We start from the raw sequence: 22558 nt of genomic DNA, 5'->3' as shown, positions 1-22558 counted from the left end.
AATTTGAAAAAGAATTCAAAATTGCACTCTCAAGCATGCCTAAAATCAGCAATGAATGGTTGAGGACTTAATTAAAAGCTAATAATAGTTTGATGGCCATGGCGTAGTTTTACATCCACAGAGGATGCATATTTCCTATTTAGGATTCCTATTTTAGCGTCTCATGTTCAGACACGTTGTATGGTCATTGTCTGAATGGCGGGCCATTCCATTCCATTCCATGGCAACTGTGGCTTCCTTTAGATAAGCCATAGTATCCATGGCATATTTTGTTCCATTTTCTCCAAATTTATTCACTTCAGAAAAGAAGAAAAGAAATATACTTCAAAAGTTTTAGCCACACTCCTTTGGGCTCCTAACGATGCCCGTTCTTGGTAAGTCACGAATTTTGCACGTTTTCTTGTTGATATCTTGATAATCCCTGATATTTAAAGGATGTATGATTTGTTTTTCTTTATATATTGCTCTAGCTTTTGTTACAAGTTGGTGATAATTTGAGTGCATGTAACAGCCCTGTTACGTTTATTTTTTTATGACAGTGTATTGGTTTTGCCAGGGATTGGCATCTCAGTTGAGAACTGAGAGATTCTTGAATTCCACCTTGGGTTTTTAGAAATTTGTTGAGATCTAGTTGGGATTTTGGAGGGATATTTGATAAGCATAAAGGAGGAACTATGGATACTCTGTTGAAAACACATAACAAACTTGAATTTTTGCCTCAATCTCATGGGTTTTCAGAGAAATTAAGTAATTTGAGCTCCATAAAGATTCAAAGCCAGCAACTTAGGTTTGGTCACAAGAAATTTCGTTCAAAAAGGGAGAGAAATGGTTGTGTTAAGGCTAGTAGTAATGCACTTTTGGAGCTTGTACCAGAAACCAAGAAGGAAAATCTTGAGTTTGATCTTCCTATGTATGACCTGTCGAAGGGCCTTGTAGTTGACCTTGCAGTTGTGGGGGGTGGTCCTGCTGGGCTTGCAGTTGCGCAGCAAGTTTCGGAGGCAGGGCTCTCAGTTTGTTCTATTGATCCATCTCCCAAATTGATTTGGCCTAATAATTATGGTGTTTGGGTGGATGAATTTGAAGCCATGGATATGCTTGATTGCCTTGATACAACTTGGTCTGGTGCTGTTGTATATGTTGATGACAAGACAAAGAAAGATCTTGATAGGCCTTATGGGAGGGTTAATAGGAGGCAGCTCAAGTCCAAAATGTTACAGAAATGCATATCTAATGGTGTAAAGTTTCACCAAACTAAAGTCATCAAGGTTATTCACGAGGAGTCCAAATCTCTATTGATTTGCAATGATGGTGTCACAATCCAAGCTTCCGTGGTTCTTGATGCAACTGGCTTTTCTAGATGCCTTGTTCAATATGATAAGCCATATGATCCAGGTTACCAAGTGGCTTATGGAATTTTGGCAGAGGTAGAAGAGCACCCATTTGATGTTGATAAGATGGTTTTTATGGATTGGAGAGATTCACATCTGAACAACAATCTGGAACTAAAAGAGAGTAATAGCAAGATCCCTACTTTTCTCTACGCAATGCCCTTTTCGTCGGACAGGATATTTCTTGAAGAAACTTCCCTCGTAGCTAGGCCTGGAGTACCCATGAAAGATATCCAGGAAAGGATGGTGGCCAGGTTAAGGCACTTAGGTATAAAAGTGAAAAGCATTGAGGAAGACGAGCGTTGTGTCATTCCAATGGGGGGCCCCCTCCCCGTGCTCCCTCAACGAGTTGTTGGAATTGGTGGTACAGCTGGTATGGTGCACCCTTCGACTGGTTATATGGTAGCAAGAACTCTAGCGGCTGCTCCAATTGTTGCTAACTCTATCGTTCAGTATCTTGGTTCTGATAGAAGCTTTTCTGGAAGTGAATTATCAGCTAAAGTTTGGAAAGATTTATGGCCAATAGAGAGGAGGAGACAGAGAGAGTTCTTCTGTTTTGGTATGGATGTTTTGCTTAAGCTTGATTTACCTGCCACAAGAAGATTTTTTGATGCATTTTTTAATCTGGAACCTCGTTATTGGCATGGATTCTTGTCATCTCGACTGTTTCTACCTGAGCTTGTACTCTTTGGGCTCTCACTGTTCTCCCATGCTTCTAATCCTTCAAGGTTAGAGATTATGGCGAAGGGAACCCTTCCTTTGGTTAACATGATCAACAATTTAATACAGGACAGAAAATAGGTGACTCAGATTCCATCTGTCTTCTAATTCTGTTGCATCTACATATTGAAGTTTCTGTGCTGCTGCCTTTAATTGTGAATAGAGCGCTATGAATCATCTGTTATTTTCTTGTAACTTAATTACATATCCAATCCATGGTTCACACACACTCATTTCTTGTCGGTATGGAGTGCAGCAGATTCAGTGGTGTGCTCTTGTTTGTCCAAAAGCACATGTTTAAATCATATTGTTGATTGATGCCCTCCCTTGTATAGAAATAATTCAGATCTTTACTTGATAACCATCCATTCGCTTAGAACTCGCTTGAATTTCGGTTAATAATGCCTGAAACACAGGTCATTTCTTCAAGACAATTCTGCTAATGCATGGAAGGGATGCATCAATGCTATTTTAAACTATGAAAAGCAGGGATAATATGTTAAATGAACTCAAGTGATTATCTCTATTAATAAGTTATGATGCAGGGAATCCATGCCTCCTTGAGCTTGAACCATCTCTTTACTGGGAGGTGTGAAGCCAGCTATGAAACCAGCTAGGCAAGCACTAATTAGTGCAACTTGCGGCACTAATTAGTATCAATTATTGCGGCACTAATTAGTGTCAAGTGATTATCTCTATTAATATGTTATGATGCAGGGAATCCATGCCTCCTTGAGCTTGAACCATCTCTTTACTGAAGCCAGCTATGAAACCAGCTAGGCAAGCACTAATTAGTGCAACTTGCGGCACTAATTAGTATCAATTATTGCGGCACTAATTAGTGTCAATTAGTGCCCCTTGCCTTGCTCTTATCTTTTGCAAGACAAAGGCAAGGATGCTTGCCTATAAATAGGCAGTGCATCCTTGCCATAGATAACACACCAAGAGAGAAATAAGAGAGAAGAGGAGAGTGAGAGAGGGAAAGTAATCCCACATAATTGTGAGGTATTTTGTGAGATAGTAAGTGAAGTGTTTTCTCCTAGTAATAGAGAGATTTCAGTTGTTTTTCTATTGTTAGAGAGAGGTTGTAATTCCCACATTACTTAGTAAAATCCTTCTATACTTGCCCGTGGACGTAGCCAAATTGGGTGAACCACGTAAATTCTTGTGTGTCTCATTTCTCATTTTATCCTATCATTTGTCTTTTATCTTGTCGGGTTTGCATGCCAGTATCCTAACAATGGTATCAGAGCCTTCTGGTTGGTGTTGTTAATACACAAAAGTTATTCGTGTACACGGTTACTATTCACTTCTACGACACTATTCACCTATACGGCACTATTCATCCATACAGTACTGTTCACATATGCTACTGTTGACGTATATAGAAAGTCAGTGCGGTGATTAAATACAGTCTAGGAAGTTCTGTCTAAGGAGATTGAGTTTTAAGCGGGACCGTTTGTGACCCCTCCAATCTTTCCTGGGAATTTACTTAGTGAAGTATTATTCACACGATACTATTTCTGTATACTTTACAAATCAGTGAAACAGTTATAGCTGAATAGATCTCGGTGAATACAATGGCAACAAAGTATGAGATTGAGAGGTTCAATGGGAGCAATTTCTCACTGTGGAAAATGAGAATCAAGGCAATCTTAAGGAAAGACAATTGCTTGGCAGCAATTGGGGATCGCCTCGCGGAGATCATTGATAATGCAAAATGGAATGAGATGGATGGCAATGCTATTGCTAACATACATTTAGCATTAGCCGATGAAGTATTATCAAGTGTGGCGGAGAAGAAAACAGCTAAGGAGATATGGGAGACTCTAACAAAGCTATATGAGTCCAGGTCTTTGCACAATAAGATTTTCTTAAAGCGGAGACTTTATACCCTTCGAATGACAGAAACCACGGCGGTGACTGACCACATCAACACAATAAGAACTCTATTTTCACAACTCATTACGTTGGGTCAACAAATAGAGGAAAGTGAACGTGCAGAGCTTCTACTTCAAAGTCTTCCAGATTCGTATGATCAGCTCATTATCAACTTGACCAATAATATCATCACAGACTATTTAGTCTTTGATGATGTTGCAGCCGCCATCTTGGAAGAAGAAAATAGGCACAAAAATAAAGGAGACAAAAATAGTTCAAACCAAGCAGAGGCATTATTGGTGTCAAGAGGGAGATCAACGGAGCGTGGCTCCAGTGGGAGTCAAAGGCAAGGGAGGTCCAAATCAAGAAGTAAGAAGACTGTGAAATGCTACAACTGTGGCAGAAAAGGGCACTTCAAAAAGGATTGTTGGTTTAAAAAGGGTATAGAGAATACTGCAGAGTCATCAAAACCTCAAGGATGTGTTGCGAGCACCTCAGAAGATGGGGAGGTTTTATATAGTGAAGCAGCGACAATCTCTACAAATAGAGAAGAGCTTACTGAGGTCTGGCTAATGGATTCAGGAGCAACATGGCATATGACTCCTAATCGAGATTGGTTCCATACATATGAACCCATCTCTGGAGGCAAAGTGTTCATGGGTGATAATCATGCTTTAGAGATTGCTGGCATTGGCACCATCAAATTAAAGATGTATGATGGCTTAATTCGTACTATTTCAGGAGTGCGACATGTGAAAGACTTAAAGAAGAATCACAAATGATCAAGTGTGAAGACTTGATTAAATCATCAAAGTCTTCAAGTGGGAGAATGTGAAGCTAGCTATGAAACCAGCTAGGCAAGCACTAATTAGTGCAACTTGCGGCACTAATTAGTATCAATTATTGCAGCACTAATTAATGTCAATTAGTGCCACTTGCCTTGCTCTTATCTTTTGCAAGACAAAGGCAAGGATGCTTGCCTATAAATAGGCAGTGCATCCTTGCCATAGATAACACACCAAGAGAGAAATAAGAGAGAAGAGGAGAATGAGAGAGGGAAAGTAATCCCACATAATTGTGAGGTATTTTGTGAGATAGTAAGTAAGGTGTTTTCTCCTAGTAATAGAGAGATTTCAGTTGTTTTTCTATTGTTAGAGAGAGGTTGTAATTCCCACATTATTTAGTAAAATCCTTCTATACTTGCCCGTGGACGTAGCCAAATTAGGTGAACCACGTAAATTCTTGTGTGTCTCATTTCTCATTTTATCCTATCATTTGTCTTTTATCTTATCGGGTTTGCATGCCAGTATCCTAACATGAGGTATTATTGCTATCTAAAACTTGTCTGTTACATCTTGACTGTGGAAAGGATGATTGTGAAGTAGAAATTATGACTGTTCTTTGTTCAGTTCACCACGTTATTGTTAGGCATATTTTGGATGTAAAATAAATTTGGTTGCGATGGAGATGATGATTTGAGATTATGGAAGTTTAATGGATTGAAATTATAAACCCAGTTACATATAATTGCATTAATTTGTTATTGATAAATAACAGGAAAGAACATCATCACTTTGAGAAATCGATCGATCTTCAGATATACACGATTGGTTCACAGAGCCAGACAGGTACCACGAATGAAAAACCCACTGACTACAAACATTTGCTAATACAACGATGAAAATGTAATCAAATGCTTGCTGGGCTCCAGAAAGGACCTATGCCAAAATTATGGCTTCTCTGTAGGGTTATAAGACTTTACAGCATAGGAAGTCTGAATGGAACCCAAGAAAAATCCCACCGTTGCACCAACTACAGCAAGGAAAGTTGATGGGTGTTTGCAATAGTTCTCCAGGCCCTGAATCACTCAGGACATAGTTTCAGTGCTAACAGACCTCGGATTGCCTATCCGTTTATCTCTTGACACCCCGTACAAGTCCGGGTTCAGGTGTGTCTATGTTTGTTAACGAGGTGCGCTGCTCGTTAACAAACGCGTTCCGCCTATCGTGTTCAAGAGTTGAGCCAATTCTTCATCTCTGCCAAAGAAGTTGATGTTCCTGCAAACCTTTTTCTTTTACAACATGTCTCTATGTTAGTTGGATGTTCAGAACATTTTGTTAGTGCTTCAACCTAATGTTTGAAACAAAGTTCAAAAGTATACCTTTTCAAACTTCCATTCATTATATTTTGATTCTTAAATTCTTAATTCCTTTTTAACTTTGATCCCAATTTCTTTTAAAATTATAATCTAACTTTTGATTTCATATTTTCTTGTACCTTGAATTCAACATGAGCAACAACATCATGAGAATGAGCGATGAAAAGAAAGTCTTGATTTTATTATGATAGAAATGGAATACAAGACAAATTTATCAAGAGTAAAACAGTCTAATATAATCTCATAACCAAATGAGACAATAGCTCAATTCAAGTTTGATGAACAAGCAATCCACACTCTTAACTGCAAGGAATCTAACAAGCACACACAAATTATTCTTGAAACTGATACCTTTAGCACATGGAACTCAGGGTTTGCACTTGGAGCTATCACCGATCCTTGAGAGGGAATAGTGCTATATAGGTCTGAATGGCAGTTAGTATGATGGTAAAAGTTGCAGCAACAAATGCAATAAAGGTCCATGGACTATTAAAATAAACTCGCAGCCACATGGCTAACCATTTCTTTAGGACTTTCCTATGCTCCTTGTCAATGCTGGATTTAACCTGAATGTAAGCATAAGGATCGGGTTTCAAATGGCTGGCTATCTGGTTGAAGAGTTCTGCGGCTAGTTCATCACTTCCTAGAGTGTTGAGGAGTATGCCCTTCGATCGCAGCACCTGCACGTCTCTAGGGGTATCAATCAATGAATCCATGAAGCATACGTAAGAAGTGACCCGAGATTTATTATGGCATGCTTCATAGGCCACCAAGTTTAAAAGCAAGGACTTGGTAGAACTATCTATTCTTAATGGAGGAATATAGAGACTTCGAGTGATCAGCCATCCCCGTTTGAACTGGACATCGGTGAAAAGACCAGTCTTGCTTGGCTTGAAATGGATGCCAATGTTCCTAAGCTCCTCAGCAGGACAATAACGGTACCAGTTCATTTGAGAATTGTTCTTGCACGAATTCTTCTCAGAGTTTTCTGATACAATCGTTCTGGAGCAAAACTGATTATGTAAAAGTTCAAGAAGATGGGCTGCAGGCTGATCAGGTGCGGGACCTTGGGAATTTCCTATCGTTATTGATTTTTGCAATTCACGAAAAATTTTTGTTATCTTTTCCTTGAGCTCTGTTCCAGCAGGAAAGGCACGAACTTGATCGCAGAAAGCTGTAAGAATTTTCATCTGAGCTTTGTGATCCCGGTTTCTGAAACTCATCAATTCGGTGAGAACTTCAAAAGGGAGTTGGTTCTCGAGTAAGAACAAGTCCTTTATTACCAAAGCAGCATCGTGACTACTCATCTTCAGATTTCCAGGCTGCTGATAGAGGCAGAAGAGGAATTGGACAATGAAGCAACCATCAAGAAACATCATCACGGCAAATTGCTCGTCGTTGAGATTTTTTCTTGCGTCTTCTGGATAGCAATTTTTTGCATTGCTTACCACTGCGTCCACCTCTCTGTATATTTGATCAATGGGTTTTTCATTATCTAATGCGAACTGACGAGCGTATGTAACCTTGAGCTTCTCCATTTCCTTTAGTTTTTCCTTCCCATGGTGATAGGGACCAATGGAGACCACCGATGGATGGTAAGAATCGCTGTTTTGTTGAATATCACGAAACGTTAATGGAACCTTCGGGAAATGTCGCCCTTTCCGTTGGTTGTCATCATGAGTGGTCCCTTCTGCCTCAGCATTCATTATCTGTATCAGCAACTGACAATTTTTAGAGGAAGCAGAACGGGCATCATTGTTAACAGTACTGTCGGACATTGCTAACAGTACTTTCTACTTCATTAATTAACGCACATGAACAATAGGATACGATTATATAATATTACAAAAAAGACTCTAGAAAAGCTATATATAGCTTGATTTTGAAGTACGTAGCTGCAATTTTGGAACAAGTATTTTAGCTTTACTTGGAGGTGGAGCAAATTTTGTCGTCTAAAGCTGATCAATGGTCGTTTTGAAAGATAAATGCATTGGACCATTTCTTATCTCTTCCTTGCTCATTTGCTGTTATGTAAAAATATAAACAAAAATGCCAATGTTTCGTTACTCATTTCTTGTTACGGAAAATTAAAAAACAAAAAATCAGTTCCAAGGGTGTGTTTGGAGTATTAAAATTGCATGCACATGTTGTTAAATAGTAATATAAAATAATTAATTAAATTTTAATTAACAATTTAAACTAGAATTGAGATGATTTTTTAATATAATATATATTAAATTTTTAATAACAAAGCGAATGAATATTAATGGTTTAAATTTTTAAATTAAAATAATTTTTTTAATGTTTTGTAAATAATGATTGTCTTATTTACTTAATTATTTTACTAATGCTATTTGCACTGAATAGGGAATCAAAGAAACTTGCTTTCATTTTGTTTTTCTTGTATTTTATAAAAGAGCACGTCTACGTGGGCTTTCTCTTTATTGCACTCTTTATATAACAAAGCATGCTTGCCTATTTTTATCTCTCACATGCATTTCTCGTTCAAGCATGGAAAACTAAAATCAGGATAAGCTCTTGTTATTTTTTCCTCTCACTTTATCTATACTTACTATACAGTTGCTAAATTCTTATCCTACGTACACCCTTTCTATTTATTAGGTAAATTTTTAGAAATAATTTGTCTTAGAAATGATTTTATATTATTCTATAATATATATATCTTTTTACGTGATTTTTTTTAATTTGAAAACTTATATGGATTCATTATTATTTTATATTTAATTTTTCTTATTTAATTATAAAAAATAGAGGTATTAAGATTCAAACATATAACTAGTTTATTTTTAAAAGATTATTTTATGTTATTTTTAACATTATTTCATAGTTTAGGTCCGATCAATTTCATGCAGAATTCAAGTATATATGCTAATAGCAAATGTATGATGGATCTTTAAGTTTTAGGAGTGTCTGTTATTTAAATTATTATTTTTCTCGAGTACTAAATATGAACTTTAACTTTATTAGAAAGTATAATTAAAGAACCATAAGCATCTAACCTTGATTTCCACATGCATAATTAAGCTACAAACGATTCTTCTTTCCTAACTGCTACAACCAATTCGGAATTAGCCTTGTTGTTTACTATTGCTGTTAACGATATAGTTATGGTACAGGATCACACCATTATGTAGTTCAGAGCCTGTTGAACAATATCTCTATTACAAAAAAAATCACATGGAGTTAAATATAGTGGAGAAATTGTTTTATTGGTGGAGAAATTGATATGATCCTTGATTGTGAAGATGTCCCTCAAGAGAAAGAACTGGTTTGCTAGCGATACCATGCCTGTTTATTAGTTGATATCAGGGGCAGACCTGAGGGGGGGCAAGCACGGGCCCCCCCTCAAGACATTTTTATTTTTAAGAAGGAAGTGTTATATTTTTTATTTTAAAAAGGTGGGTTTATTACAGTAATTAATGGTTACTTTATTTTTGATTTTCTAATTTACTCTTGACCCACGTGGATTTCCTAATTTACTCTTTACTTACGTTGAATAAAACAGAGTCATGGACTAATTCTTTACAGTAATTAATGGTGTGTTAAAATTTGTGAAATAAAAAACAGAGCCACTAATTTATCTTAATATAAATCTCGCAGGTTGCAGCCGATTAAATAAAGAAATAAAAACATAAATCGTGAGCAAATTTTTTCTACAAAAAATTGAAGCAGAGTCCTCAATTAATTTATCTTTCATCAAACAAAACAGGGTAATTTAAATTTAAAATATATTTTTATTTTATTTTGAGATGTTTATTAATAATTTGATAAGGTTCTTTTATAATTCTATCATTTTTGCTTCTTTTTTTTTTCTCAGATCTGCTAGTTTTACCAATTGTTTTTTGAATTCTTGTTATAGTAATTTTTTTTTCTAATTAATTAGATATATTTTATTGGTTTGTTTTGATTATGCTTGAATTTTTTTTTTTATGTTTTGTTTTTAGCAAAGCTACCAAAATTATCAATTTTTTCTTACGATATATGTTTTGATTTTAGGTTGAACGATGAACAAACTAAGAAGAATTGATTCTTTATTATTTTTTGCTTTATTTCAAAGTTTATTAAACATAAATAATGCTTCGCTTTAACTAATGTTTCGCTTTAACTAATGTTTCTTATATATTTTGTATGTTTATATTTGATAGGTATAAAGACCAACAACATTAAAGTGATAGATACATTATGAAAATAAAATTAACTTCATTGCTTTGACTTAATTTAGTATTGCTGTAAACCTTTTACATTATACAAAGGTCATTATATGTTTGTAGTAAGTTATTTGAATAAAACTAAATTATACAGGTTTTGTTTTACAACTTATGCACAATAAATTAAAACAAATATTATATCTTGTTATATTAATTTTGACCCTTTCTAACAAATAATCCTAACTCCGTCCCTGGTTGATATGTTGTTATTATATCACGCATGTTATTGATGAAGGTGTTAATAATAAGCAGTGCAAAGAAAATTAATAATGCTTGCTTTATACACAAAAATCTGGTGTGCGTAGAAAAATTATATAAATAAAAAATTTGTGTGCATGACTTCTAATAACCTAAAAAAATATATAAAAGGATATACCAGGCATGATTCGTGTTGTAACCCAATTTTGGATCCACCAAGATTTTCTCAAATGTTATTTTATTTCTATTATTATTTATAAAAATCCAAAAAAATTAAGAAAAAGAAAAATTCAAAAATATATTTTTCTCGAGTCAACCGCATCTTTCCATAAGAACCGATTCCACAGGGTCAATACAGGTCAAACCATGTCGGCCAAGTAAAAAATGAGTTTTCGGGTCAAAACCGTCATTTTCGGTCAAAACCGAGTCCACCGAGTCAATACGGGTCAAAACATGTCGACCAGGGTAAAAAATGAGTTTCAAGCCGTTTCGGGTCAAAACCGTCATTTTCGGTCAAAACCGAGTCCACCGAGTCAATACGGGTCAAACCATGTCGACCAGGGTAAAAAATGAGTTTCAGGCCGTTTTCGGGTCAAAACCGTCATTTCTGGTCAAAACCGAGTTCACCGGGTCAAACCATGTCGACCAGGGTAAAAATAAGTATCAGGTCATTTTGGGTCAAAACTGTTATTTTCGGTCATTAAAATTGATTTTTAGCGGTTGAATCGGGTTTTTCTAATACTGAATTGAGTTTTTAATTTTATCTATATAAATATATATTATTATACATAATAAAAAAATAAAATAAAAATAAAATAAAATAAAATAAAAAATTTGTCAAACGGGCAGTTGCACCGAAAGCAAACGGTGATTAAAAAATGACGAAAGCAGACGGTGATTAAAAAATAAAATTTGTGGAAATTTAAGGTTTGTATGTCCCCTGTAATTGGCTATAAATAGCCAGTGACAGTGCGACAGACAGGGGAAGAAAAGAAGAAAAGAAAAGAAAAGAAAAGAGTATTCGGAATACTATTTAAGTTTTTTTACTATTTTTTCACGAGAGTAGGATATTGATTTTTAAAAAAAACAATATGGAAAATATCAAATATATCCTAACCGTTAGATCTAATAGTGTTTAGATCTGAACCGTTGATTTAAGAGGATATAATAGGGCTTACCACACCAGATTAAAACCCAAACACATCTCAGCCCTTGAAATAATCTAAGCTTTGATCCCGTTGCGCCACGTCACCCGGTGTACCGAGATTTCGGTGTACCGCGTCACACCCGATCCTACCTCTGTTCATCCGGACCGTCTGATCAACCTGCAGATCGGGCCAATCACAGCCGCACGATCTTTCCATCAGAGATCCAACGGATCACAGGCCTCAGCTGCACAGGTGTACCATGCTTGCGTTCTCACCGTAGCATAACCCAGAGCATCTCTCTCCTCTCGCCGGCGACGCTCTCTCTCTCATCCGATCTCCACTTTCCGGCCGTCTCCAGCCTCCGCACCACCACAGAAAGGTTTCTCCCCTGCTGTAAAGAAAAACCCCGGTGGTTGTCATCGTTTTCGCCGCGTCATATGGCCGGAAAAAGACCGCGATCGTCGGCTGCCACCGAAGCTTCAAACCGACGATTCTCCCTCGTCAGCTATCAACGGCCGTCAAGACCACCACCATCAGAACCCTCGACATCAGATCTACCAGGATCGGCCATCGGTTGGCCAGAAATCCCGCCGGAAAATTTCGCCGCCTCCAACAGTAGCCGCGCGTGAGGCACACGCGCCGCCAGTGGCATTTTCGTAATTTTCGGAGAACTTCGAGGGTATTTCAGTATTTTACCTATACAGTGGCACTCAGGTGATTTTTTTGGTTTCTACTGGTATTTTTGATATTTTTTATATATATAAATGCTTGTAAATTTTCTTGCATGTTGTAAAAAATACAAAAACCAAAGTCGACACGTCTCTTTTTTCAAAAGGACCGATGTCAAAAATGTAAATACCAAATATGGATTATGTCCATTATTTCTTTTGGTAACCCAGACGTAATTCTCCTTTTTAGGGACAAACGTCAATATTTTAGACGAGTCTCCTAATTTTTAGGGACTGATGTCATTTTTAACGTGTCTCCTATTTTTAGGGACCGACGTTAACCATTTTAAAAAAACAAATTACCAATAAACCCAAAATATAATGGATTATATCCATTATTTCTTTTGGTAACTCAGACGAGTCTCCAATTTTTAGGGACTGATGTCATTTTTAACGTGTCTCCTATTTTTAGGGACCGACGTTAATCATTTACAAAAATTTACAAATAAGCCCAAAATATAATCGCATTTGAATCAAATAAAAACACACAAGTAAGGGTAACCTTTCTTTTGAAAGGATGTTTTAAGGGTGGTGTCTACCTTCCCTTAATCATAACTAACCTCGTACCCGAATCTCTGGGACCAGTGTCTAATTTGGGATTTCTAGTTCCCTCAAATTACTAGATGGCGACTCCAATAAAATCTTTGTTTCCCCCAATCGAGAAAAAAACCCTTTTTGTTAAATAAACAAAAAAAGCGGGAGCCGTCGCCCGACGTCGTGTATCGACAGAATGGCGACTCCACTGGGGAGATTTAGGGTTAAGCCAACTGCTTGTGTTTGCTTTTCATTTGCTCTTTCTTATCGCTATTTTATTTTTGGGCATTTATTTTATTTGCATTATTTATTTTATGCAATATCTACTGTGATTCTTTTCAATTTTTCATTTCATCACATACATACATATTATTTATTTGTGTATTCACACACTTCACAGTGAACCCATAAAAGCTCTGGACCCGAGCTCGTCCTTTTTAAGATTAGAAAAGAGAGATTCAAGTGGCAAGTGTGACTTATGTCCACTGATGCTCATTTGGACTTTTGCTTGGATTGTAACTCACCCTATGCAACTAGTACTGTGGAGTCTTTCTCCCCTACTCATGTTGTATAAGGTTAAGAGGCCGATTACTTCACGAGTAATTCGGGCAATCTAAGAACCGAAGAATATCTTTCAGGATAGACTAAACTGAGCCAAACCTTATGAGCTAGATCCTATCAAGTAGGATATACCCATTAGGACACGAACAAATGTCAATGCATGAACATACATGTTCATATACATTTCATGTGCTCATTAAATCTCCACCGATCCTTACAGGAAGTGTGAGATGGAAAAATCCATTACTATTGAGGAATTTTTGACCAAATCAGAATTGAGCCAGCATGATGAAGGGGATTGTTTGCCATCAGAATTTGAGTCTCAGTTGCCAGAGCATGTTAAATTAGATGACAGACCACTTGGTACAGGACAACTGCTAGACTGCTGGGAAAAGTTATCCTCTCATGATCAAATCACTTTTCAGAAACAATATGGGGATCTATCACATTTACTGAAAATTAGGGTCCAACATGCTTGTTTTCAGGCCATGATAGGGTTTTGGGATCCAGAATATCGGTGCTTCACATTTGATATTGTGGATATGACTCCTACTATCGAGGAGTATGAATCCCTGCTAAATTGTCCCAAGTCAGAAAAGGTGTACTTTTACACACCTATAGAGCATGCACTTTCTAACTTTGCTTGGATTACCCAGGCAGACTGTCAACTAGCAAAATCACATGCAACTAAACGAGGAAATAGCCAGGGTTGGTTTTGGAATGAACTAGAAGCCATATTCAAAAGGAGATTACATGATGAAAGCAATGAAATCCGATTGAGAATTTTGGCCTTAGGGATATATGGTTTGGTTCTTTTCCCATCTGCCGAAGGAATGATTGACTTTGAGGCTGTTAATGTATTCAAAAATGTGGTGACCCTTAAAATTAACCCTGCTACAGCAATATTGGCAGAAACTTTCTCATCATTGAATTATTGCAGAAAAGCTGGAAGGGGTTGTTTAAGATGTTGCTTGCAGTTATTGTTTGTCTGGACTGTGAGTCATATGATTGAGGGGAAGATTTCAGGTTTGGTTGGTACCCCGTGGCATCTTTATTCTCAGCTGGAGAATTTTGCTGAAAAACACTTGCATGAAGTAGGAAAAACCACATGGGAATCAATGTTCCTAAGTCTAAGTAAATCTCAATTTCATTGGAGAAGTCGATATGCTTATTTCAAATCTTATCTGGCGTATTGTGGTGAGTACCCATGGGTCCCGTTGATAGGAGCCCGCTGCTGTATTAGTTACTGTCCTAACCTGGTTTTACGACAGTTTGGATTTGAGCAGTTTATTCCAAGGACTACTAAATTGGCAACATTTTATGAAGATTTCAAGACCTCGAAGAAATTATTGGAGTCAGTGAAGAAGGCATGGAAACATCCTGGTAGGGTTACTTCTGCCAAGAGAGTAGAAGGAAAAACAACTGAAGGATATCCAATATGGCAAAAGAAGAGAGGGAAAGGGTACAAAGTTCCTCCTTTTGAAGGGCCACCCAGGTCTTTGATTCAGTCTGCTGAAGACATACACGAAGAAGTTCGCGCCCAACAAGAATCTTATAACCTAAGTTTGAATGCTGAAGTGGAAGAGTTAGGGGCTAAAAAAAGAAAGTTAGAATCTAATCTAGCCACTCGAGAAAAAGCTTTGGTTATCATAAAACAGGAAAATGATGACTTGTCAGCTCAACTACAACATCAACAACTTGATTTCCAGCAATTACAAGAAAAATATGTACTTTTGTCAGAAGATAAGACGAAGCAAGATGTCAACATGAAGAGATGGGTTAGAAGAGCATCGAAAGCTGAGGAAATGGTATTAAAGTTGGAAGAGACAAATAAATCACTTCAGGAGCAACATCAAAAGCAAGATGTAATAATTGCCAATTTAGATGAGCATTTAGACCATTTGCTTTTTATTGAGCAAACTTTATCATCAGAAAAAGAAAAGGCAGAAAAAGAAGCAGAATGTTGGGCTTCTGAAGCTATGCGCTATCATGTACAAGCAGATGATGCCAAGAATTATGCTTTAGGATTAAGAGGCCTAGCCCAACAAATAGCAGATGGTGAGCCAATGACCAGAAATGAATTCCATCAGTTTTTTGGGTTGATCAGAGATGGAATTAATGAGATCTCAGCATACGACGGTCCAAGGCTTTGGAAAGATTGACTTGTTGTACTTTTAATATTATCAATTAATAAAAGATAATTTCATCATCTTTTTGTTATGAGAAATGTTTATTCTGATTTATGGCATCAAATTTCTCCCCTAAATCGGTTCAAGTTCCTGTAGGTTTGGAGTCCTCAGTGAGAACTTTCTTAAGAGAATCTGATCTGGTCTATTCCTCGTCATAAGGAAACCTTGAAACAAATAACAAGCATGCATAAAACATATGGCATTTTGCATCCATTTGTGCATTTCATTCATTTATCAAGCATGCACACGGTTGAAACATAAGTTCCCCCACCTGCTGAGGCCTACTCGACTCATAAATCTGTTTGAATAAGTGTTGAGCTTCAAGAGTGGAAAGGGAACGTCTGTACAAACTCATAAATCTGTTTGAATAAGTTCCATTGAAGTTGCACCTCTTCTTTTTCGTCATGAACAATGAACAATGACAGTAATGCGTTCAGTCACAATTAATGACGACAACCCTTGTTCTCGTTCAACTGTACTGATAGTCATTCAAAGCCTTCACATATTCTAAGAGCACATAATAGCTGCTAGCTTTCTGTTCCTGGTGCATTGGCCTTCTTTCCAGACATCTCTATTGTGAACACCATTCCGGTCCAGCAGCATCGGATGCTGATCTGAGAAAAACAAAAGCAAACATTGCAACTTTAACAAAGCAGAATTCCTACTATAGGTGTTTGTTTGATGTACTGCCAGTGAGGAATCGAAGAGGAGACAAAAGGGTTTCAGATTCATCATTTTCTCTCCCAGTTGAGACAATGCGTGATTCCACACATCAGCAATGGTGGTGCTGCATGTTTCTGTACGCTACCAAGATTACCTGGCTGTTGGAAAGTTTCTACCAATCCATAAATAACCACAACAACATTGGAGGATTTACATGAGGTTGTGAGGATTGTCGAAAGAATTGAACAAGCTACAAAGAGGGGAATGATTGAAGATTCTGCCAAGGATTCTAGAACAATAATGAGAAATGAATCAAAGGATGCCTCTAACGATGGGAAGCCTTAATTATGTGGTCCAACCAGGTCTCACTGTAACATCAATTGCTCAAATGTCTTTGCCACGATTGACATACCTCAACCACTCGAGTTTGTCTACCAGCATCTGTTAGACTCTGGACTTATTGCCCTGACTCCACCAATTTACCTCATTCTGAGTGCGCCTTTGAGCCCTCAACTCCTTTTGAGTGCGTCTTTGAGCCCTCACCTCCATTTTGGGTGCGCCTTTGAGCCCTCAACTCCTTTTGAGTGCGCCTTTGAGCCCTCAACTCCATTTTGGGTGCGCCTTTGAGCCCTCATCCCTTTGGTAGTGCTTTTTCTAACCCTACCTCCTTTTGAGTGCGCCTTTGAGCCCTCACCTCCATTTTGGGTGCGCCTTTGAGCCCTCAACTCCTTTTGAGTGCGCCTTTGAGCCCTCAACTCCATTTTGGGTGCGCCTTTGAGCCCTCATCCCTTTGGTAGTGCGTTTTCTAACCCTACCTCCTTTTGAGTGCGCCTTTGAGCTCTCAACTCCTTTTGAGTGTGCCTTTGAGCCCTCACCTCCATTTTGGGTGCGCTTTTGAGCCCTCATCCCTTTGGTAGTGCGTTTTCTAACCCTACCTCCTTTTGAGTGCGCCTTTAAGCCCTCACCTCCATTTTGAGTGTGCCTTTGAGCCCTCATCCTTTTGGTAGTGTCTTTTCTAACCCTACCTCCTTTTGAGTGCGCCTTTGAGCCCTCAACTCCTTTTGAGTACGCCTTTGAGCCCTCATCCCTTAGGTAGTGCGTTTTCTAACCCTACCTCCATTTTGAGTTCGCCTTTGAGCCCTCAACTCCCTTTGAGTGCGCCTTTGAGCCCTCATCCCTTAGTAAAAGATACATGAATATCATTGGGGGATTTTGTGCCATTCAGTTGAACGTTTGCAAGAATTTCAAGAATCAAGTTGAGTTTGTGCAAAATGACGTCATCAACCATATTGTCACCTCAACATCCTCAGATTGACAAGTGATCGAAATGCTTGGCAAAACACAGATATCGCCAGAAAAGCTGATCCAAGAAGAGTGTTAAACTGTCGATCCTTTTTGTTATGAGTTTTGTCATTCTGCATTATATTTTGGGATCACATCTCATCTTTTAATGAAACATGTCTTTTCTTTGTCCCTTTGTTGTTTTGAAAGCATGAGATGTTTCTTTCAAAGGTTATTTTGACAAAATATTTTGATCAAGCTCCAACATGCGTTTAAGATTAGTCAATCCTGAAGATTAAAATTATTTTGCTTGAATGACTCGATGCTTGTTGAAATGACATGAGGTGATCAAGAAACTTTTGAGCTCACATATGAAATTGAATCATACACCATGTAGCTACGTTTTAGCAGTATGCATAATGACACGTAGTGGATTCATTAGTTATGGACTCGTGAATTATGATTCTTACAAGTCTCAACCATTACATTGGATGAGGTCAAAATTTATCGGTTCTAACCGACCTTGCTTGAAATGAGAAAAGGCCATTTTTGTTACATCCTTTCATAATTCTTGAAATATATATCCCTTGCAGTCCCATTTTGAGCTGATAGAATATTTCTTTCATAAAAAACCCTGACTAGGATCACACCCCACACTGGGGGCAATGAGAATCTTTTCCTAGAAAAGACAAAGACAATGTTAGAGTCGATGGATAAAGGGAAGGCTTAGAACAAAAGTCCAATGATTGAGAAAGGTCTAGAAGAAGAAAGCCAAAGATTGATAAAGATACAACAAATGCCAAAAGTTAACCCGAAAAAAATCAAGTGTGATGTCTTTTGGTGTGTCTATGATAAAGCCTTTATGATCTTCAAAAAAATTAGATTGGCTATTCATCAAAGAAAAGTTGGATTTGCATTATGACCTATGTTAAACAAATTTTGATTTTTGAGATTAACAAGGTTATATGTCACTGTCTCTACAAAGACAACGTGAGGAAAAGAGATTGATGAGTAATTGATGGTGATCCTAGGTTCTTGAAACCCTCAAACACCTTTTGAGCTTGTGAAATTCCTTTCTTTCATAGCCATGAACCATAGCCTACATTACGTGCTTTAGAAAGTTCTTTTTAATCAAGTAAGCAATCTGAACCGATAAATGGCGATCTCAAAAATTGAAGAGTTGTTCATACAGGTCGTGACTTCATGAATCAAGCTACTGATTATTATGCATGCTGATAAAATTGTTGCTAAGAAAAAGAAATAATCTTTCTTGATAAAGCCTCAAGTTTTGACTCGGGTACCTTGTTTTTCCACAAATTCATAAAAGGTCACCTCATCACAGACAATCAAAAGATATACCCAAAATTAGAGTTTAAAATGGATACAAAGAACCATGGAAAAACCATTTTAATCTTACAATGAGTCAATTTTTTCTCTCTCAAAAGTACAAGACAATCAAAGGACTACATTGAATAGCGTGTGTTGGATCTTTGACCAATAAAGCTTGATTTCCAAAAATACTTTCAAAAATTGACATCTCTCTGATTTCATTTCAACAATCAGACTTGAATAGACATGACCTTTGAAATGTGAGATTTGATTCCAAAATAAGAAAGATTTTCAAAAGAAAAACATCGACCAAGTTTGCAAATTCCTGACAGAAATGACATCAATTCTCCTCGACACTCCTGGGGGCAATACAATGGACCTCCGAGAAGGAAAACAAACAGTGTTTAAATCAGCTGGGGGATAGAGACGATCAAATGATGAATCAATAAAGCGAGGACAATATGGTTCAAAGAAAGATAATCAGTGAATGAGCACATTCAGATCAATTAAGGGCAATGATGTTCAAGAACAGTTTATGATCCAGTAAACCCCGACAACAATTGAGAGCAAAGATGTACCTGAAGGACATCTTCATATCTTCATCTTGGTTTATCATTTCCAATATGGCTATGACTATTGAAAGATGTTATCACATGATCGCTTTTGCATGAATGTTGGAAGAATGCACCGCACCCATCTAGACTGACCGTGAGACCATCTGATTTGAAGTCAATGTGCACTGCACCACATGAGTATGGGTGATAAAAGCGACATCATTGATGAGGTTGAGGCATTTCTTTTCACAATCTGGTTAGATGAGCTGAGAAGAACTTATTGAGAAAGAAGCTGAGCATACAAAGATGAGCTTTTTACTGCAAAGTATGAAATGCAAGTCTGAATGACATGACAGTTCCATGAAAGTGGATGACCGCATATACTTGAAGGGTATGTTTCAACTGAAGTCGAGTTCATAACTGATTGACAATCTTGATGGGTGTTGGCACGGTGCGCACAATCAATCAGAGAACAATTCTTGAAAGAATCCAGGAGATGAACGATTTGTTAAACTTCTTCATGATAAATCGAGCAACACTACACTTGGGGGCATTGTCAAGCTTGATAAACAGCGAGAGTAGTAATCATCGCGGACAGCCCAAGATGGGCACTGCATTTACAGCTGAGTGGATGGCTAGCACATGAATGAACCAATGCATCGAAATAACAAAGAAGGCTTTGGAATGCAAACAAAGCCACCCTATGACGATGAAGCATCAAAGAGGGGGGAACCTATATTTCAAAAACAGGTAAGATGCATTGCATATCATCTAACTTCACGAGCATTACATATTTGTTTTGCAGATATTTCAAGAAACAAAATTCCCACTGGGATCCAACGAGACTCACATGAATTGAAGTTCTTGTAAATCACATCAAATATGGCTATTCCACAAAAGCCAAATTCATAAATGAAGACAAGAAAGATGGATTTTTATTCATGGAAAAAGGGGTTTACAACTACAAATGTTAAACAGTGCGAGGACGATCAGGGATATTTTCATCTTGATGATTAATCATGCCTCAGAATTCCTCAAATTGCTTATGCATACGCTCCATCTCTTCCTCGAACTCGAGGTGTCGTGTGTTAACATAGTCCCGCCAAAAGTCCACACGTGTATTCAGCTCTTGATTTCTCCTCTCCAAGTTGTTTCTGTGACGTCTCTCATCACGAAGTCTATTCCTTAAATTCTCAATCTGATGATGGAGATCAAGAACCTGAGTATTCAACTCAAGTCTTCTGGCATGAAGACGCTCTGCAACATTCACCAAAGACGAGGTAGCTCTGATACTAAGAGCAAGTGACTGATTCACTGCTTCAATATCGGTCCTGGCTGCCAACATTATTTCATCACGAGGAAGGATCATGTCTCTAGCCACAGCTACAGCAATATCTTCATTGTCCATTACAGTATCCTCTATTGTAACTGGACGACCATTCACTTCAAAGGTAGTACGCCAAACTGCAGGCTCTACTGCAGGAACAGGGTTTGGGTTAGCATTGGAAGAAGAGGAAGACATGGTTAAAGCTTCAAAAGTTGAGAACTTTGAGAGTATTGAAAATGCAAGAGGTTGATGATGTCTTTTGCCAAATACTGCGTGATTTATAAGGAATTTACTCCTACCATCACTTTGAACGGCAGAAATCTCAGCCGTACATACAAGACTTCCTTGAGAAGCTTTCCTCATTTTTTGGGATCCACAAATCAAATCCCAACCGTACATACGAGACTTCCTTGAGAAGCTTTCCTCATTTTTTGGGATCCACAAATCAAATCCCAACCGTACATACGAGACTTCCTTGAGAAGTTTTCCTCATTTTTTTGGGATCCACAAATCAAATCCCAACCGTACATACGAGACTTCCTTGAGAAGCTTTCCTCATTTTTTTGGGATCCACAAATCGAATCCCAACCGTACATACAAGACTTCCTTGAGAAGCTTTCCTCATTTTTTGGGATCCACAAATCGAATCCCAACCGTACATACAAGACTTTCTTGAGAAGCTTTCCTCATCTTTGGGATCCAATTATAAATCAAATCCCAACCGTACATACAAGACTTTCTTGAGAAGATTTCATCATCTCTGAGATCGATTTACAAATCAGATCTCAACCATACAGGTATGACTTCCTTTAGAATTTTTCATCAACCCTGAAGCTCATTGTTGAAATCACTTTCATGTATTTCACAAAAATGTTGAAATCACTTTCATGTATTTCACAGACGGGTCGGTTCACAAAACCATTGCTGAAATCACTTTCATGTATTTCACAAAAACATTGTTGAAATCACTTTCATGTATTTCACAAAAAAAAACCAATGTTGAAATCACTTTCATGTATTTCACAAAACCATTGTTGAAATCACTTTCATGTATTTCACAATGCTAATCTGAAATCACTTTCATGTGTTTCAGAAAACAAATGTTGAAATCACTTTCATGTATTTCACAAAACCATTGTTGAAATCACTTTCATGTATTTCACAATGCTAATCTGAAATCACTTTCATGTGTTTCAGAAAACAAATGTTGAAATCACTTTCATGTATTTCACAAAAAAAAAAAAAAAAAAAAAAAAAAAACAAATGTTGAAATCACTTTCATGTATTTCACAACATTAATCTGAAATCACTTTCATGTATTTCACAAGATCAATATTGAAAACACTTTCATGTTTTTCATTTGGGCAGGTCGCCCATAAGAATTAGACCAACTGAAAAATCTGTGTATTTTTCAACACTTCCATCGTTTTTCTTTACAAAACTTACTATGCAAAGTCAAAAGAAAATGAATTTTCCAATGCCTTTGCACCGTAAGCATTGTAAAGAGGGGGCAACTGTTGTAACCCAATTTTGGATCCACCAAGATTTTCTCAAATGTTATTTTATTTCTATTATTATTTATAAAAATCCAAAAAAATTAAGAAAAAGAAAAATTCAAAAATATATTTTTCTCGAGTCAACCGCATCTTTCCATAAGAACCGATTCCACA

General features: G+C 37.3%; 2 protein-coding genes across 3 annotated transcripts; one reads left to right on the top strand and one right to left on the bottom strand.

Annotated features, from left to right (window-relative positions):
• The first annotated feature begins 198 nt into the window (after positions 1–198).
• Positions 199–2350, top strand: LOC7458943 (lycopene beta cyclase, chloroplastic/chromoplastic). Of its 2 annotated transcripts, none has more exons than XM_002323224.4 (2): positions 199–374; positions 540–2350. In XM_002323224.4, the coding sequence occupies exon 2, from the start codon at positions 675–677 to the stop codon at positions 2187–2189; it is 1515 nt and encodes a 504-aa protein (XP_002323260.3). In that variant the 5' UTR covers positions 199–374; positions 540–674; the 3' UTR covers positions 2190–2350. The 2 variants fall into 2 exon arrangements, with proteins under 2 accessions (XP_002323260.3, XP_024443804.2); XM_024588036.2 differs by having other exon boundaries at positions 200–374; positions 557–2350.
• A 4186-nt stretch (positions 2351–6536) lies between these two features.
• Positions 6537–7925, bottom strand: LOC18106118 (UPF0481 protein At3g47200). Its single transcript, XM_006373657.2, has one exon. The coding sequence runs from the start codon at positions 7923–7925 to the stop codon at positions 6537–6539; it is 1389 nt and encodes a 462-aa protein (XP_006373719.2).
• Between the last annotated feature and the right edge of the window lie 14633 nt (positions 7926–22558).

This window comes from Populus trichocarpa, chromosome 16, assembly GCF_000002775.5.
Source record: "Populus trichocarpa isolate Nisqually-1 chromosome 16, P.trichocarpa_v4.1, whole genome shotgun sequence".
NCBI lineage: Eukaryota > Viridiplantae > Streptophyta > Magnoliopsida > Malpighiales > Salicaceae > Populus > Populus trichocarpa.
This window is presented reverse-complemented; position numbering and strand designations above follow the sequence as displayed.

Excerpts from the sequence above, each read along its gene's own strand:
- LOC7458943 (XM_002323224.4), top strand. The coding sequence starts at position 675 with ATGGATACTCTGTTGAAAACACATAACAAACTTGAATTTTTGCCTCAA.
- LOC18106118 (XM_006373657.2), bottom strand. The coding sequence starts at position 7,925 with ATGTCCGACAGTACTGTTAACAATGATGCCCGTTCTGCTTCCTCTAAA.